The sequence below is a fragment of the Perognathus longimembris genome, chromosome 5 (genome assembly GCF_023159225.1).
Source record: "Perognathus longimembris pacificus isolate PPM17 chromosome 5, ASM2315922v1, whole genome shotgun sequence".
NCBI lineage: Eukaryota > Metazoa > Chordata > Mammalia > Rodentia > Heteromyidae > Perognathus > Perognathus longimembris.
The window spans coordinates 82,718,555-82,737,953 of NC_063165.1; the positions used below are offsets into that span (position 1 = coordinate 82,718,555).

At 51.1% G+C, this 19,399-nt stretch overlaps 1 protein-coding gene across 2 annotated transcripts in view; it reads right to left on the minus strand.

The window, feature by feature from the left end:
- Positions 1–19,399, minus strand: part of Kcnab1 (potassium voltage-gated channel subfamily A regulatory beta subunit 1) — a 213,403-nt gene that overhangs the window by 128,334 nt on the left and 65,670 nt on the right. Inside the window, exon 1 of one of the 2 annotated variants that reach the window (XM_048347222.1) lies at positions 18,610–18,883. The exons of the other annotated variant lie outside the window; for it this stretch is intronic. Coding sequence (XP_048203179.1) covers positions 18,610–18,830 — 221 coding nt within the window. The 5' untranslated portion in view covers positions 18,831–18,883. Of the gene's footprint in view, positions 1–18,609; positions 18,884–19,399 lie in introns of those variants that run through there. 2 annotated transcript variants of the gene reach the window in all.

The following is a 19,399-nucleotide window of genomic DNA, read 5'->3' on the forward strand; positions in this document are numbered from 1 at the left end:
AAATAGCTTGCTTTTTTTTTTGTGGTACTTTAAAAAGAAACAAACAAACAACTTCTCAGAAAGTGTCTCCCTCCAGGTGAAGACGTAGCCTCATCTTCTGCCATAAATCTAATATCCACTTCTCCTACCGGAGGTGATTTTCTCTATAAACATGGCCTGTGTGTTGTCAGCTACTTTCCTAAGCGACGGTGCTCACAGTGCCAGCATCCTACGAAACCAATTTACCACTGCAATTGCTCCTGTCACGAGGCTCTGCCCATTCCCACAGCCTCAGGTTCCCATGGCTACTAATGCACCTGCGGGGGGTGGGGGGGGGGAAGCAGGGAACAGCGCAACGTTACAGCTAACGGCGGCAGTGAAGGAGCACGGGTAACAGTGGGCAAGCGGGGTGCTCCTGCATCCGTGACCCACGGCCACGCTGCCTCGGAGCCCTGGGTCCCGAGTGGAAATCTGTCCCCAGGCCGCAGGGTCTCACCCCCTGCCCCGAGACGGGACCCCAGTAAACGGTGCTGAGGAAAGAAGCAGGCGCAGCCCCGACCTGGCTGCCGCAACCCTTCGCCCCGCCCCAGGGGTTGGAACCGGGATCGAAGGGGCGCGTTTGCCCCTCTGCTCGCCCTGCCCAGAATGCTTCCTTCCTGCCGTGTCAGGGCTAAGGGCCTGTGTGATGACGCCGGCCATCTTGCTAGCGGATCCTGACTCCACCTGTGGGAGCACGGCGCCCGTGGTCCGGGCCCGCCACGTGGAGCTGGCTTGCTGTCCTCCCCGCCGTCCCTCCCCGCCCCCGTGGCTCACCTTTGCCCTCTGCGCTCACCCACGATTGGGGCTTGAATGGGAGGACTCGAGGGCCCCCCCTCCCCAAAGGTTTCCCGATGACTGCCAGAAGGAGTTCTTCCTTTCCAAACCTGGGAGACCAACATCGGTTCGTTTTACTTTCCCCCGCTCACCTCTTTTCATCTCTTTTGAGCCGGGGTCCCTCCCCTCTTTTCCACCCAGTATGTTTCCACCCCAGCGACCTTGGCTTGGATCCACAGCCTGTCAGTCACCGCTTTCTGGAAACGTGCGTTAAGATCCAGCCCTGGGCCTTCGAAATGCTGAGCTCTCACGGGCGTCTCCCTTCTCCCCTCTTGCCGGCGGGTGCAGCCCTGGCCTCGTTCAGACGCCATGGGTGCCCAAGAGGGCGCGAGCAGAGCGTCTTCTCGCCCCCAGACACCCTGCTGTGTGTTCTTGGCGCTCATGGGGCGGGGGGGGGGGCAGTGGCCAGTTCTCAGGGGAGGGGACCCCTTTCTGAGGTGGCAGCACCCTTCCGGTCCCAATCTGTGCTGTCTCGCATCACCCAGACAGCCCACGGCCGCTTCGGCTCCGAGCTCGGCCCGGACGCCCTCCGTTCTCCATCCCCGCACGCGCCCCCGCGCCCCGTCACCTCGGCTTGGCACCAACCTGTCAGGCGACATCCCGCCACCATCTCGGGATCTGCACACGTTTGTAGATGATTCTTCCAGAGTTATCCCTTTGGCTTTGGGGGTGAGGAAACAAATACCTGGGTGTGGGGGGGGGCGGTAGAGGAGAGAGACCGCCGCTTTTATTCTCTCTCCTCTTGGCCTTCTACATCAACCTCAGGAGGGAATGGGTGTTGGGCGTAGTGCCAGGCCTCATGATGCCAAAGTCTCACCTCTCCACAGCCCTCTAGGAAGGGCTTGGCACCTGTGTTTGGCAGCCATCTGAGCGACAGCAGACATTGCACTAGGCCCCAGCTTTCCCTCTCGTTCCTAGAACCATGGCGGCCTTGTGTACCTCTGCATTCTCCCCTGTCTCTCTCTGCTGCTTGACTATCCAGGTTGCTCACAAAGATGGCTCCCTCCCCAGCACAGACCTGCCACCTGATGCCGACTGTAAGGACCGGGTGGAGCCGCTCAAGCGCACGGCCACCTTGCCCCGCTCAATCCAGCCGTGTCCGCCCGTTACTCCGTCCCCCTGCCCCAGAGGCTCTAACCATACAGATCTAAAATCCAGATCTCAAGTGACAGGGAAATACAGGTAGCTATGTGATTGGAGTGTTGCCTTTGACTTCAAGAAACAAATCTGTTCCCAGCTCGGCACAGAGACGGAATTCGGTAAGCAGGATTATAGCACTCAGTGTACGTGGGTGGGAAATGGAGCCCAGTAATGAGCAGATGGGTGGGGCTGATGCAGGGGGGAACGATAAAGGGGTGACATCGATCAAGACGCGCTGCGCTCATGGACTGCCGTGGAGCGAGACCCCTCGGTGCAACTAATAGGACAAACATAAAAAGTGAATCTCTAATAAGTGTCCTGATCGTGATGTTTGATTCCCAGCTTTGGAATTGTACAGGTGGCTTGCTTTTCTTGCTAAGAGGAAAAAAAAAATACGTAAAAGGGGGAATAACCTTAAGAGAAAATTAGGAGATGATTTTTGATTCTGTACATTTCTAAGTTCGAATACACCATCAGTCGAAAATCGCGCTGTACTCCATATGAGCTGTTCCGGACACAGAGTCGTGGCCTCAGAAATCCTAGACCTTGGCCATAAGATGCTTTCTCACGTGAAGATGATAAAATTAAAATGTCAGAATGTCTAAGCCAGTGCCGGGCTAAGCCGTCTGCTTAATCCTCTTGGCCATCTGTGAGATCGGCCCCGTCATCGGCTGCATTTTACTGATGGGAAGTGTGTCAAGCGCCCTGGCTCCCGTGGCAGCCGTGTCTTCAAGCTTCAAAGCAAACAGCTGCGGTGCACAGCCCTCGCGTAGAAGCCTCGCACATAAGAGGACTTCGTCGTCATCATCACCACCATCACGGTTATCATCACTATCACCACCGTCACCATCATCATCATCACCTTGATCACCATTCCCGTCGTCATCATTAGCACCCTGGTCCTCGCACACACACACACACACACACACACACACACACAAACGCAGCATCCCCGGGACCTGCAGCTGCTCCATACAGCCGGTTCTTCCACCACGAAACACACGGAGGCTGTACCGCCCCGGCAGGACTGTGCCGCTCCTCAGCTCCCGGCCCCGGGACGGTGGCACTTCACGTACAACGTCATCCTCTTGACGACTCTGGGGCCCGTGTTTGCCCTTGGCGCCCCTTCAGCCTCCCCGGCCACCCCGGTCCCCCTGCGCTCCTGTTCCTGAGACGCGGCAAGCACGCTGCGGGTCTCTCCCCCGCCCTTTCCTCCGCCAGACTTCGCCCAGGTCCTGAAATGCTTCTCTCGCTTTCTCTTAGCCCATGACTGAACGCCACCAGGAAATGTCCCTCTTTCAATGAACCCCCCCCACGGGCCCTGGGAAGCATTTATCTGTTTCTCCTTGCTTTCCACTCTAAAACACAAGCTTTGCAAAGGCAGAGCCTCTTTTTCTGTGTGTTCCCTTATCCTCGGCGCTCAGGGCAGGGGCTGACCGGTAAGGGTTTATCAAATCAGTTCATTCCAAACCCCGTGGCCTTCCTCTTCGGCTGGGTTTATTCTGTGCAGTTCCTACACCACTCTGAACAACCACAGTGAGGAATGAAAAGATGTTCTAAGGGCAATCGTTTGGTCAGGTGACACCTGTGGTTTTTCACTCCTGCTGCTGGGATAATTCAGGACACTTCAGGATGAACGCTGTCAGTGGCCTTCCAGTTTCACACTTGCCTCCTTGTTGGCCCAAAGATGAATGGAGCCGGCTGCCGTAATAGGACTAGAGCAATCTCAGAGTCTTAACTTTCTCCTCGCAGTCGGCTTTGCATTACGCACTGAATTTCGATTTTAATAAAATTCCCCATGTTCTAATCCTGAGTGGAAGCACTATTTAATCAACCTTTTGAGAGAAAGCATGCTCTTCAGGGGATATTTCATTTTGTGGGAAATTGGAATAACAGCAAAAAAAAAAAATGGAGAAAAATATAGAAAAGAAATTAGAAAAGATCTCTCCCTCTTTCTCTCTTTCTCTCCCCCCGCCCCCCGGGGCCTGGGTGCAGTCCCTGAACTTTTTGCTCACAAAGTAGAAATCCTAGGCCTAAAACTCAACGATTCAGGATGGATAGTGTTCTAGCCCTTTTTCTTGGATTATGTTAATTTCAGCACGGGGAACCCAACCTCCTCTGCTTCTTTCATGCTGTCAGGATGAGCCGAGGACCTGAGCCTATGGTCCTCGGAACCGGGGATGGGAATTCTGCCTGTGGTTACCACAATGGAGCAAATGGTCCCACCCACTTCGTCTGCCCATCGTCGTGGTCATTGGTCAAGGTCATCGTAGGAGCAACCTTCGTCCCAGATCACGTGGCCCTCCACTCTGTGCTTTTCCAGCCACACCCATGGCATCACAGACTTGGGGGAAGAGATTGGGAATTTAGGGCTCACTACCCCCCGGTGGCTCTTCCAAGTGTGGCAAGTGCTTCAGGGGTGGCAAGCGCCCCACCAGCTCACCAAGCAACAGAATCTCAGGGCGATCTGGGAGATGTCTGTTCTCTCAGCCCTGGCTCTCTCACATGGACTTTCTTGAGAAAGTCTAAACTACTAAGAGTGGTGAAAGGAAGCAGGGAGGGACTGACGACACTCTGACATCTTCCGATGGTCTCAGAGCTGGCAGCCCAGGGAAACTTGCCCAGGAGGCCAGAAACACCCCCAGCCCACCCCACGTATCCTCAGGACCGTGCGGCTCTGTGCAGCCTAGAGTGGCTGGCTGGAGTCAGGATTGTGGGTGGCCTTGCTGGCAGGGTTGTGGGGGGCTGTGTCCCCTGGCCGCATAGCCAGTGAGAGCAGCCGGCGTGGCCGCCCGCGCCCCAAGGCCGCGCTTTCCTTTGCTCTGTTGGTTCATCAGGATCTGATCCACACCGAACTCAAATCATAGAGGGCGACTCTGAGAGTGGTTAGGTCATTTCTGCTACCTGGTAAATACAAGCCTGCAAAACACACCATGCATGCAAAGCATAGGATTCAAGCAGGGATTCCTGCTGTGTGCACTGCTTTCGGGGAACTCAGTTCGCGAAGCCACTTTGCTTTCAGCACCCCTCTTTGCGAAGGATCACGTGACAGCTCCAGTCCCCATCTTAGGCACAGCAATCTTAGCCAAAGCCCGACCCAGCCCAATCAAGACGCAGCTGTTTCAGCACAGACTCCGCCGAGGCCTCCCCCCCCCCCAATCTCCACGCACACACGGCTGGCTGCCTCTGTGAACCAGCAGCAGTTTCTCCAGGACACGTGCCTAAACAATGTGACAAATGTCACAGGCATCCTCAATTCCCCTCTGCACTCCTCATTTCCTTTTCTCTTGTAAATCTGCAATTTTGAGAACCAGCCTCAATTCTTTTCTGGAACAAGATGTGTTGTAAGTGTGTATCGTAGGAAACTTGTACAGCCCTTAGCTTCTCTTGGTGATGGCAGAATAATTCAGAGCCCATACTCCTCAGTAGCCAAGGTCAAGAGCAGACAGGATCCAAAAGTAAGGCTGTCACAGGAGACAAGAGCACGTCCGGGAGCGAATGAAGCCCGCATTGGGGGCCATCGCTTTCTATTATAATACAATCCCACAAAAGCCCTGGTATTTAGGAAAGTGGGATCATCCATCCATCCATCCATCCATCCATCCATCCATCCACCCAACAAACCTTTACTGATCACTATGACATACTAAGTGACTAGGCCCAGATCAGGAAGGCCTTAAACAGGGAAATCCAGAAGACAAGAATGCTAAAATTCAGGACCTGTCGCAACAATTTCACTCAAAGACCCACAGCCCCCCTGGTCTCATTCGACGCTGATATTCACATTAATGACGATTACAACAGATAACAGTGGGGCCGGCACATATGTTACCTCATTCCGTCTTCAAAACAATCCTGAACCCTTGCAAAGGATTTCCTGGAGCACCGTACAGGTACTGCAAGTAAGAGCAGAGCTGGGCAAATGGGCTTTGTGCTGCCCTTCGCTTGTGCTGCTGTATTTCCATCGATGCAGTCAGCCTTCCCATTCCACAGATGCATGCGTGCCTTTAGCAGGTACACACATGCCACACTCAGCATTCATGATGCACTAAATATTGTGCCCAAAGCCTTCAAAGTATGTGACCTCCTCAAGCTGAATTTGTCTACTAACCCCTACGGTAATCAGATTCGAATCTTCAGTGAGGCAGATTGCTCATACCTTGGACTGCCAAAAAACATCCTTCCCCCAAAGAAAGGCTGCTTGGTCTTCCCCTGAGCCTACTACGGCTTTGGGCATGGCCTGAGCTCTTCCACTCCACGCCTTTGTTGAACCCACATGCTGCTCTGGTCCTGTAGGCAGAGTCATGACGGATGGAGACACAGAGCACCTGGCCAATACAACTGCCTCCTGCCAACACCGGAAAATAAGACTTGGCCAGGATATGCCACTTTCCAGTATTAGGTTTCTTTTAATTCTGAGTCTCTGTTGGCATAAATACTTGCTGGCAACTGTGGAAATGAAAATTGAAACCAAAAGCCCAATGTTTAGGCTGCACAATATGCCATTTGGTTCTGGGTTTTGGTTTGGGTTCTTGTTTTTCCTCCTCGATTGCTGTAACTACCCCTGGACACAACACTACTTGTCAGCTCCTATCAGAGTTTTTCCTCTTATGAAGCCCTACCAATCCCTTGGTTTTAATGTTTATAAGAGGCACTGGGCATCAAGCTCAATGTTTATGAGAAGCAATCGGCATGAGGTACAGTCGGTATCAATGACATGCTTATTGGCAAAGAGTCTTTCAGACATTCTGATAACATTTGTCTTTTGTAGAACCCTGTACTTCCATATCAGTATGATGGTAGACCAGGCTCACTTCCTTAGCAGCAATAACCAAAATAAACAAAATTATAATGTTTCTGTTTCTAAGACCAATTGCTAAAGGCTAAATATCCTGATCTGTGCTACTGTCATGTTCCAGTCTTGCCTTCCTGCTAAGAAATAGAATGACATTATATTTATTCTTCTCATTCCATTTGCTTCCTGGTGGCCCCAACGAGGTGAAATCTGCAGATATCACTGCTGGAATGAGCATCCTACATTGTTTTCCGTTTCCATGATCAGCAAGGTCATTATTGCTGAATCCGCATCAGACCCAAGGGGAAATGGTAGCTTCCGTCAGAATACAGGCTCTTGGCAGTCATGTGGGGGACGGCATGGAGAGAGCATGCTCGTCCTCTTCCCGTTCCTATGCCCGCCCTCCATTGCAGGCATAGGAGCTCTTTCTCATGCGTGTGTACGCCTTCCTGCCTGCCCTGTGTGTGTGGATACGTGGATCTGGAGTGAGCAGTGTCTCCAGAGTCACCTGGCTCTGTGGGGTTTGAAAGTAACGTCTGCATAGTCCTAGTTTAGAATTACTTCCTTCATCCTTACATCGGCCTTTCGGGTTCAATTTCTTGAGTTTGGGCAATTTCTGGATTGTTCTTTTACAGTGATCAGTAAATGTTTATATGCCAACAGAAACTCTGAATGAAAAGAAATCTAATACTAGCAAATGGCATTTCTGGGCAGTCATATTTTCCCATGCTTTGCATCCTAGCTCTACGGGCATAGCTCACCTGACCATCAGTGTTGGGGACTGTTTTGGCCTTGGTGGAGGAAGGGCGCCAAGAGCGAGACACTGCCCTTCCCCCAGCCCTGGGGCAGTGTGGGAGGGAGCCCCTCCCACCTTTCGGCCTCAACCGGAAAAGAAGCCCCCCGCCCCTCGGGAGGCGAACACGTGTGTGCCACCATGATAGGGTTGTCCAGCCCACAAAGGAAGTTCCAGGACATCACTTGAGTGGCAGCCCAGTCAGCCAATCAGTCACCCCAAGTCATTCTCCTTCCACCTTTGTCATCATAATAAATTTCTCTGGCCCGCCCTCTGGGGGCTAAGACGCATTCCACCATCCCGGCGTTTTCCCTGATGCCTTCTTCCCCCCCCACCCCCCCACACTCCTGGTAACATGTGAGGGGACTTCGGGGAGGGGAGGCTTCAGCAACCTTTCCTCAACTTAGCACAAGTCCACGAGAGTACGCCTTGGCCTTCTGCCCTTTCTGCTCTTGGCCTTCTGCTCTTTCATAGATTTTGGGGTTCAAGTATTTTCCCCGGGAGATCGGGGAGAAAGGGATCGTCCAGGTCCCGACAATCAGAAAGGTTCTAAAGAGGTCATTTTCTCATTTCCTTCATGCCTAAGCATGGAACCTCTTACAATAGCTGAGGGGATAACTTACAAGACGAGATCGACATTGAATTGTTGGTTCCTTGGTCTCTGAATTCTAGTGCAATCTGTTACCTGGTAGTCACTAATATCGCATAGTATTTTTGCTCGTGTGCAGGAAAGGGCATATAGACTTATGCAGTTTGGCATGGGGAGTCTCAGCTTTAAAGCACATGTTTGGAGGCAGAGGAGCGGCAGGCCTTCAGAACAGGGGCATGGAGAACAAGCACTTTGCTCCAGGGGCCAGGACCAGGGGAACAGCCACAGTTTGAGCCATTTGAACACGTGTCAGAATAGGTAGAAATTTTACTTGGAAGAATAAAAGTGGCTTTGTGATTAAAATAAAAATAACCTAATGGCTTCAAGTGAATAATATGTAATGGAAAGGTTCAGAAAAAGAGCTTCCCACCCCCTACAAGTTACTCCTTCTTTCCTCCTCCACACAGTGCTATGACAACCACGGCGAGGCAGGAGCAGTGCGGGCTGGGCGCAGGGCGCACGGGAGGAGGATGCCCGGTTCCCAGGGCCTCACCGAGGCGTCCCTGGATGGAAGAGGAGCCCGAATGTCCTATGACCCCAACCACGAGGAAGGGCACGCGGGGAAAGCCCCAGCAGGCGCCAGCAGCAAAGACCCTCTTCGTCCTTGGTGTCCCTCCTCACCCACACTGCACGGGCCTTAAATCCCAGAGCAGACGGAGGAGAAGCGCTAGGCCCTCGGGTCCCATAAGCGCATGGTGTGTGGTCTGAGAGGATGGCTGTGTCCCGTGCCTGCGCACTGAGAACGGGACACCTGCTGCCGCGGAAGGGAATCCGCGCACGTGGTTATGGGAAGGACTGGGTGGCCGGAGGTGAGGGAGGCCGGGCAGTGCAGGTGGGCCTGATGGGATCAGAGTCCTTAGGAGAGGGAAAAGGGCCGTCCAAGCGAGAAAAAGGGGAGCCTTAAAGATGGAGGAAGGATCCAAGAGCCAAGAAGTGCGGAGGACGTGGAGGAAGGTGGAGGTCAAGGAGTCGGGTGTCCCCGCTGAAGCCCAGGGGGAGCTCGGATCTGAGACTTCTGACCTCTGGAACCCAGAGCGCAGCACTGGGGGCGGTGAAAGGTGAGAACCTTGTGGCGATTTGTTCGCAGACACCGGGAATGAACACAGTGTGGACATTCTGGTGCCACGTCTTCAGTCCCCCTTAAATCATCGGTGTCCTGATACAGGACCGCGGGGGGCCTTCATGAAGCCTGGAGGAGTTAGCTGGCCGAAGGTGAAAAACTCAGGCAGAATGTGGAGAAGTCCCCTGTATTCTCTGAGTGAGGAGTCATCTGGACTTTGACTGACTAGAATCCAGGCCTCCAGGTTTCTAGAAAACCATTCCAGAGAAAGTCAGTTGAAAACTGAGACTTTGAACTCCTTCCTGGATTAAGAAATGACCTGGTAGACATGGAACTGACCAACGCTCTCTTTCTATCTGGTTCTCTTACTACTAGTTGGTTCCTTTTGGTTAAAACTGAGCGAATCTATTTTCCATCAAGACAAAAAAAATGCTTTGGGAACTAGACTGCTCAGAGGTTGTTTTTTTTTGGCATTTCCTGTTTAAAGGGTTGCAAAGACACTGGAATGCAGAAGTGCTCATGTACACAGTGGCAGAAAATGGTGAATCAAAGGCCCTTTCTTACCAAGCACCCTGCAGGAAGCCTTTGCTGGTCTCAGAGTCAAGAGAGACAAGTGGCATTCATTAAATCATGTTATTTCTGCATTGATTTTTATAATGAGCCACTGTGGTTGCAGGCCAAAGACACTAAAATCAAAACTCCAGTAACATAAAAACATAAAGTAGAAACTAATTTCAAAGAAATGGAGAAGAAGGTGCCTAGTAGCAGAAAAACCTTGCTTTTGTTATGTAAGAGCCCTGCTAAACCAGATGGGCCTTCCTTCCAGTAGATGCAAGCTCATCATTAAGAGAGAGCAGTTTTCTACAGCAGAGCCCCTCTGAGGTTAGGCTCCTGGAAGAGAATAATTACCAACACAGACAACTAACAAGCTAATAATATCAGTTATACAATGCTGCCTTCATTGCCAACCTGCTAGTTTTCTGCAAGAGTGCACTCAAAGAGCAAAAGTAACCGTGTTACTGTTGAATTCAGTCACTAGAAACGGAAAAGCCACACTTTGAGAGGTTGAATCAGGGGTGTTTCTTGGAAAGCTGGTGACCACAGGTAGACTCGTGTCACAAAGACCTGCAGCCCTTCAACTATACTTAACATGGTTAGAAAATTGAGCGGGAGAAGAAAGAAAGAACAGAAAAGCAACACCAACAATCCAGATCAGTTCCAATGGAGAGCTGAAGAGGGATGCCACGGGCACTGGGGGGAGAGCCAGGAGACACAAGACCCAACACACGAGGCATGGCCTCATGGCGCATGAGCTGGTCTGGATAGGGCCAGGGGTAGGGGGCAGGGGGCAGGGTTACAGGAAACTCAGGTGTCTCATGAGTTCACAACAGAGTTCTGACAAGTCCCGTAACCTCTCATCCAAGTCCTTGTCCCTGTCTCTAGGAATTCAGGCATGCTCATCCCCTAAGAATGGAACTCCCCTGCCTCTACCATGAAGAAAAGATGGTGCCAGTTAAATTCAATTCCCTATCATCCATCACACGGCCAAGATGGTGCCAGTTAGACCCGGTATCCTTATTTTGTTACAAGCTGTTTTCCTACCTGGATAATCATCCATCAATAAAATTTATAAACTAAGTATGGTCTTTCCTTGAGAGATTTCAACTGTCACCATTGTGAACACTAGAGCTGAGGGTGTGATGTGTCATCCCCCCACTGGTTGGAATACTTCTGAAGGCTTCATGGTAATTTCTCAAAGGTTGACTAAAATGTAAAAATCTTTCTGGGGTCCAGGAAATGCAACAAAGGACCAGAGCTTGCTTCTGTTATCAGGCGGGTGTGTGTGTTATGCAGTACAAGGTCCTGATGTTGACCTGGAAACACGTTCTTGCTGGATGACTTGCAGAGAAGGTGGTCATGGAACGAGAGTGGGAATGAGAGATACAATCAATCACAGATGGGAAAGAGGAAATTCAGTCTAGGAGGAGAGGGAAGGACTATAGGACATTCTGGAAATTAGGAAGCTGAGTGGTAGCTATGGTTTTCAAGTGTTAGAAGCCTCATGAGGCAGGAAATTACAGGGAGTTCATTTTCCTCTCAATAGAAAACAAGCTGAAGATGCTTGCCGGCAGCTTACAGGAGATTTTGTGTAATGGGGAGATGTTTTGACTCTTGGGTGGTTCAGCAGTTGAGATCAACTGAGCAGGTGTGAGGATCAGAAAGGAAAATTCCCTCCCAGCTCTCAACAGGAGTTGATTTCTGAGTCCTCTTTTGCTCGCTTCTCAGTCTTTCTTCTGCCTTCCTTCTCCCCCATTCTCCTGCTAAGAACTGATGCAGCCCTCCGTGCTTCTGAGGACCTGCAAGCTTAATGAATGGCCATGATTCCTGGGAAAAACAGCCAAATTCTGCATGGCTGCCATGGAAGGAGATTGCACAATATTTCTTCAGAGGCCTTTATAAGTAGCTGCTGTGGGGTGAAAATTGGAAAGCAGGGCAGATTTCTCGTGAGGGCTGGACCAGATGGCCCGTGGAGTGCTCTGAGTCCTCTCTAGTTGTCGATTCCAGAAAAAAATAAATCACGGCTGGGCTTCTGGTTTAGTTTCCAATCTGGGTAACAGAAAGTCAACCTGCAATAAGGGTGTTGTTTTTTTTTTTTTTTAAATATATTCCAATTCTGATTTTCAAGAGCCAAGTTTTCAAAGCAGTCTCCAAAAGCCTGAGCAGTCCTGCTTGGAGTATCCAGGGCACCTCCTACCCTGCACTACTCTGGTTGGGGCAGCGGCTGCTTGCCTGTGCGCATGCTCTGTAGGCCCCTGGGAGACAATGCACTCTACGTCGTGTGATGCTAAGACCCTTGCATTGGGAGGTGGACTTATGTCTCACCTTGGAACCTGGACCTTCAGAGCGCTGGGCCGGGGGCATTTCGGGGTCCTGGTGGCTCTGTAGGAGACAGATTGCTGGTCTGCCACGTAAAGGATAAAGAAGAGTAAGGAACTTGGTCAAGAAGTCAGGACCTAACCACAGGCCTTGGAAGTCCGTATAGAGACCCCACGAGTTGGAACCCGGAATTCTGAATTCTAGAGACCCCATGAGTTGGAGCCCCAGGTACTCTCATGCATCTCCCCTCCCCCCCCCCTGCCCCCCGCATTTCTTGGGATCACATTGCACTTAGTAATTCTCCATAGTAAAGTGGACATTTACAATACTTTTACTTTAAACACTTTGGCCTGAGTACTTGAGTTCTTCATTCTGAAAAGGGGACAGACATGTTTCTCCAGTGCATGAAATGAGTAACTTCTAACACTAATTTTTATGATGTGTAATTGCAATTAGACTGAACGGCTTCGAAATTCTTAAAGGAAACTTTTGAACCAGTTCTTATCAGAAGGGGGTTTTGGTCTCCCAATGGGAGTTTTGGAGAAAAGCCCAGGAAATCAGGAATCGGAAGTCTTGAATTCTGATCACGTTCTCTAGGCCGGAATCTCACTCTGCTAAGGTACTGACACACTGCGGAAAGACCACGAGGAGATGAAATTTCAGCTGGAAAATTCAAGAGCGACTGAGAATCTGGCTTTCCTTTTGAATGTGATGGGATGTTTTTCTCCTCTCAGAACATTTCCTGGTTGCCATAAATGGAAACATTAGCAGATATTTAAAAGAAGAATGTCTCTAAAATGTGGGTATTTCAAAAGAAGGTCACTGCGGGGAGCTGGGGTTCAGGGTTCCCGGCATAGCACTCATGGTAAAGATTGCTGGGGAAGGAGGAGTTGTGGAAAGTGCGTCCATTTTCCCTGTGCCCAGCCCCACGCCCACACCACTTCCTGGACAAGGACCCACACTGGCCTACCGACTTCCAGGCTGCTCCCTTCCTCCTACCACTTTCTCACCATCCCATGGATGCCAGACTTGCGGCTGGAGCCTCCATGGGGGCGGCCCCAGGATGACGCAGCTCCCCCCACGGCTGAGAGAAGGCCGGCCACCCCCCCCCGCCCGCACCCCCAGCCTGGCCACTGGCACTCAGGCGGAGGCGAGCGCTCACCCTTGGATGACAATGACAACATGAGTTTAAAAATTAAACACTTGGCATTTTCAATAACCAATCTGCTCTCCTCTCTGGACTAAAAACCAAATATTTCTATTTGAAATACAGCCACAGAGCTGGCTTTTTCTCTTCCTCTTCTTTAGCCCACCTTATTCCTCCCACTTCTCCCCACACGGAGACACACACACACACACACACACACACACACACACACAGCCTCTGAGGTAACTGGCTAAGATTGATCTTTCTCTCAGACTGCTTTGATTCAAACTCTGCCCACCATCCGTGGGAGGTGCAGAGCGGGTACTCACAGAGAGCCTTGCAGAGAGGCTGAGAAAGGACGGGCTCCACACAGGCTCCCTGTCCTGCTCTCAGTTTTTGCCACTTAGCCTGGGTTTTTCTATAGAAAAATGAAATGGACTCCAACACACATTACGTCATTGGACATAAAGCTCTTAGGTTTGGCACAACTGCCACGCTGATCCTTGCTGGCGGGAGCTTATTCACCAGCAGCCCTGCTCTCTTGTGGCTCGTCCACTGCTAATGCTCACCTGAAGTCTCCAGGCCTTCGGAACCCTCCTGGCTCAGACTTGCTCTCCTGACTTCCGCACACAAACCCCCTTCGGGCCATGTCTTTCCAAGAGATGATGCATGGCATGGCCGCATTTACTGAAATGTTTGAACAAACACTATTCTCGAGAAGGCCTCAGACTGGACTCTCCAGGGGTCATGGACTGAGGATGAAAGGAATATCAACTCGAGATTCTGGAAACATTCCCGCTCTTCCTCATGGCACTGGTTTGGTTTTTTGTTGTTGTTGTTGTTGTTGTTTTGTTTTTTTAGCCAGTCGTGGGGCTTGAACTCAGGGCCTGAGCACTGTCCCTGGCTTCTTTTTGCTCAAGGCTAGCACTCGGCGACTTGAGCCACAGAGCCACAGAGCCACTTCTGGCTTTTTTTTCTATATATGTGGTGCTGGAGAATTGAACCCAGGGCTTCATGTATATGAGACGAGGACTTTACCACTAGGCCATATTCCCAGGCCCGGCACTGGTTAAACATGCCTGTACATGCGACAAGACATGGATGTGCACGCACATACAAAAGAACACATCTGTAGCTGGTAAAATATGAATAAATTCTTTGAGCTCTACCAACTCCAGTTCCCTAGCTTGGGCATCATATTATTCTTATTTAAGATGCTATTCATAGATGATAACCATTCAGTATGAGGGTCTATAGAAATTTTCTGTACACTTTTTTAGGACAAATTCCTATGGATGTGTAATTATTCTGTAATGATAAAAAGTGCTTAACCTAAAAAAATAAGAAAAAGAGACATTGCTAATGAAATGTATAGACTAGGGGCTGGGAATGTGGCCTAGTGGCAAGAGTGCTTGCCTCCTATACATGAAGCCCTGGGTTCAATTCCCCAGCACCACATATATAGAAAACGGCCAGAAGTGGTGCTGTGGCTCAAGTGGCAGAGTGCTAGCCTTGAGCAAAAAGAAGCCAGGGACAGTGCTCAGCCCTGAGTCCAAGGCCCAGAACTGGCAAAAAAAAAAAAAAAAAAAAAAAAAAAGGCAAGGTGCTGGTGGCTCATGCCTGTAATTGTGGCTACTCCAGAGACTGTAATCTGAGGATCACAATTCAAAGCCAGTCTGGGCAGGAAAGTCCTATGAGACTCCAAGAAACTACTCTGAAAAAGTGGGAAGTGGTTCTGTGGCGCCAGGGGTAGAGTGCTAGTCTTGAGCAAAAGAAGCTCAGGGACAGTGCCCAGGCCCTGAATTCAAGCCCAAGGACTGGCACAAAAACAAACAAAAAACTTGTTGTATGTCATGGTGCAGCTTAAGGTTTGATACCATGGACATGTAGGTTCTTTTTTCAATAAAATGAATGCATTGATATTCAAATTGTCCCAGGAGAACAGCAATTCCAGAATGGGAAGAAGGAGCCTCTTACAACAAATGTGTTTATTTGGAAATGAGAAAAGCTGAGATCACATCAGAAATTCGTTACTGGCTCTATGGAAAGTTATCTGAAAACAAAATGGTCAAAGAAACAAGCAAGCCAGAGCCAAGCAATCAAACCTGACTTGGCTTCTGGGATGAAAGGATCCCATACTTGTTACATGGGAGTCTGTCACACAAGCTTTCATAGTTTCCATCGAATAAACATAGTGAAATGGGCTCTGGGACTAAACACATATTTAAACTAAAACAGAAGAGCAATAGCAGAGTTGACTGTAAAAACCTCACAGAGCAGAGTACTCCTGTGCTCTTTATAGGACACTCTAAGACATTCCGTGGGGTCTTGTTCCCTTGGGATGACAGAAACGTTCGAATGTCAGAATGAGCCAGTAAATAGTTTTTCTGTCCTCAACCTTGACTTTATAATAGGCCGTGTTATAAAAGATTCTCACACATCCTCAGTGAGAACAGAGTAGTGGCTTTGGGCATTGTCGTCATAGAATTCAGATGCTACGCACAAGTGTGTCTTCATTCTTTATTTTTAAGTTCCATTTGCCTGAGTTGTTGATGAATGGATGATAACCATAGGTGATAACAAGTGCTTAGACTTAAGAGATCACACACTATTGTACACACAGAAGGCATCCACTCATTCAGCAACTTCCAGGTAGACTTAAAGCAGCAGGGCTCGACCTAAAAGGCATCCCTGGGGTAACAAAATGTGTGGCAAACATGGGTACAGTGAATAGCCTCACAATGGGTACGCGATGCTGCCGCAGAGTTGTTGGCCTAAAAATGAATGAACTATGCTGTCTTAGACATGACTGTCACCTCCTTTCCGAAGCACAACCCCACAATCAAACCTTCTATTGTTTTCTTAGGTGTGGTCTCTTTCTTCAGCCTGAATCCAAGTCCCAATGCTTGCCTGCCTTGCACACCTTGAATATGAGTTCTAGAGGGGGAAAAGGCGTTCAGTAAATATTTGTTGACATAACAAGTGCCTTTTCACGAACGTTGGGCATTCTTTTTACTGCCAGATACTTCAAATTCTGAAGAAAGCTATAAACCATCTCCTCAGGAAAAAATGTACAATAAGATAACATGTTTTTATTTTCTAGGGTCTCACACATTGCTCCTAGAGACTCTGCCTATGGAAAACATGGGAAATGATGGTATTATGAGTACAGTTAGACACAAACTTAGCATCCTAGCCCTGCAGGCTTTGCCCTCGTGACTCATGACTTTTTAAGAATTTCCTATTTGTTATCATTAACAACAATCCCCATGTGCATGTTATATTTTGCAAACAACAGTATAAAAAAGGATAGTCCTACTGGTAAAAAAAAAATATATATATATATATATATATATATGTCTGTCATTTCTATGAAGCGTATAGCGTTCTCCTTCTCCTCAACCGACTCTGAGGAAGCCTGGCCCGTCCTTGCTTCTTGAGCAGGGATCTCCAAGCTGAGGGGGGACGGAACTGCATTCACAGGCTGGCACACCCCCAGCCAGCACGGGGGTGTCACCAGTAAGGAGCGAGGAGGAGGCATCTGGTCACATCCCCACAAATACCAACGATCCACAAGCACAGAACACCTCGGCAGGTTTTCCTTCAGGGAGGACCTGCACCCCAGTAACAAGAGGTACCCAGGTTAGTAGCGCTCACACACTGGGCTTCATTAAACGTGCACTCTGAGTCCAGCTGCATCGATAGACAAACCTTAATGGGAGGCTTCTGACTTTGAAAAGACCGGGCCCCAACCATCCTCAAGCAACTGTGGAACTGCTGCCCGGGGGGAAAAAAAAACCTGGAGCAACTTTGTATTTTCCTCACTTACATAAAGAGAGCACACGGTTCCGGGAAATGCTGGAAGCCACCATCCCCCCCACCTCCCTAACCCACCTTGACCCTGGGGTGCTGTTGCTGGGGGTTCTGCACCGCGGTGCTGGAGACTGAGGTCTCACCCAGAGGACTGGCCCTGCTAGGTCTCCCTGACCGCAGGAGCTGATGGGAAAACTGAAGGCACTCACACTGTGGACAGTGGACTCCACTGGTCTGGCTGCTTGTATTCGTACACAATGGGAGCCAAGCATGCGAGCTGTGCTTTTTGTTTATTCCCATTCTTGGGCGTTTTGTTCTCAAAGGCTCCAAATATATGGACCTGACAGTGCTTGGTGTTTACCTCAGGAAGCTTTCCTAAAACTCGGCAAAGAAAGTTTTTCTGCAGAGCCACGTTTGCAGAAAGAATCTATGTGCTTATTTCAGAGATCCACTCCTGGTGCAGGGGCCGGAGCAAGACCATTCTAGCTGCTTCCACGCCATCCTGTCCCAACGAAAGACAACGGTTCCAAAGGAAGGCAACAGAGTGTGACCTGTGCATAATGGACAGTCACATCTGCAAACTGCAGTAAGTTACCGAAGGTTCTAGAAGGTGTGTCCTAGCTTCTCTCCACTACCCACAAACACATCTTGGAAGTAGAAGTTTTAGAGAAATAAAGGCAGGAGAGTAGGGTAGGAGCAATCACCTATCAAGAAAAGTCCCATCATTGTGTAATGGAATGTTTTGCTGATCAAATTTAAATCAGTCCTGTGAAGGAGCTACCGTCACTGCCGGGGAAGACATTCTGCCTATCAGAAGAACCCGGGAGGGAAGGGGAGCTTGAACAAACAATACCAAGAAACAAGCAAAACCTTTTCTGCACACCTTGATCTGTCTTTTATTTCAAGCACCAGTTTAGACTTAAATTTATGCTCCCATATGTTCCTACAACCAAACTTCCCCCAAAGTGTCACCCAGCATCTGTTTACCTGGGTCTTTCAGAAGATCACTGGGCGTAGTACTAGATAGAAAACTACTTCTGATGCTCTGTAACTGCAGAGACCGGGGTCTGCAGCAGAAAACAAGGCAGGCGCCTCCCTCCTGAGAAACTGCCTCATGCAGATTATACAGATAGATGTCATATATATCATATCATATCAAGTGATATATATGCCCTATATATATGTATATGTAGATCACTTTGGGCTCATTGCAATGCACCCAGCTCCTAGGAGTTCATTAACACTTAAGCTGCACAAGACAGGCCTCCGTTTCAAAACTTGCACGTGCACACACACACACACACACACACACACACACACACACACACACACAGTGGCCTTTCAGCCCGCCCTGCCCTCCCCGTTGATCTTGCAGCTCCGCAGGCCGGGGCTGCGCGCAGACCCGGGGCCGGGGGGCCGGGGGAGGGAGCCGGGAGGGGGGGCCGGGGAGGGTCCGGGGGTCCGGGGCAGGGGGGCGGCGTACCTATATTTCATGCCAGTCTGCTTGGCGGTGGACTCCTTGAGAGAGATGTGGTGCTGGGGGGTGAAGGTGCCCAGGCTGCGCGCGATGAGGGCGACCGTGCGGAACTTGGCCCGGGCCGCGCTCACCACGCCGGGGGCGGCGGAGCTCTGCTTGCTCAGAAGTCGGTCCTCGCCATTCCGACTCTTCAGATTGTGCTCCGTGCAGGCGATGGAGACTTGCATTGCTTCCGCGGCGGCGGGGCCAGGTCCCTCTCAGACCCCACGGCGGCGCGGCACGCACGAGGCTGGCGGCCCGGGGCGGGGGGGGGGGGTCCTGGCGCCCCCGGGAGTCCCGGCGCGGGTGTTGGGGGGGGAGGGCCGGGCGGGCGGGCGCGCGGGGCTGCGGCGGTGCGGCGGCGCACGGTCCCGGACACCCAGCCCGAAGTTGTCCCCGCCGGCGCGGGGGCGCGGAGGGGGCTGGGGGTGGGGGGACCGTGGCGGATTAGCGGTCGGGCTCCATGGGGTCCGGGCGCGGGGACGGCTGCGGGCTGCGGGCTGCGGGCTGCGGGCTGCGGGCTGCGGGCCGCTCCCCGCTCCCCTCCGGGCGCTGCTGGCTCCGGTCCGCGCAGCCACCGCGAGGCGCCCTGGTCCGCAGGCGCGAGGCTCACGGCGCGGGGCGCGCGCAGGGCCGCCGGCCGCCCGGCGCAGGTGCCCGCGGTTCCGGGGTCTCGGCGCGCTCCTCCCCGTGGGGGGGGGGGGCCGGTGGGGGGGGGGGAGGACGCGGGGCGCCCGTCCCCTCCCCTCCGCTGCCG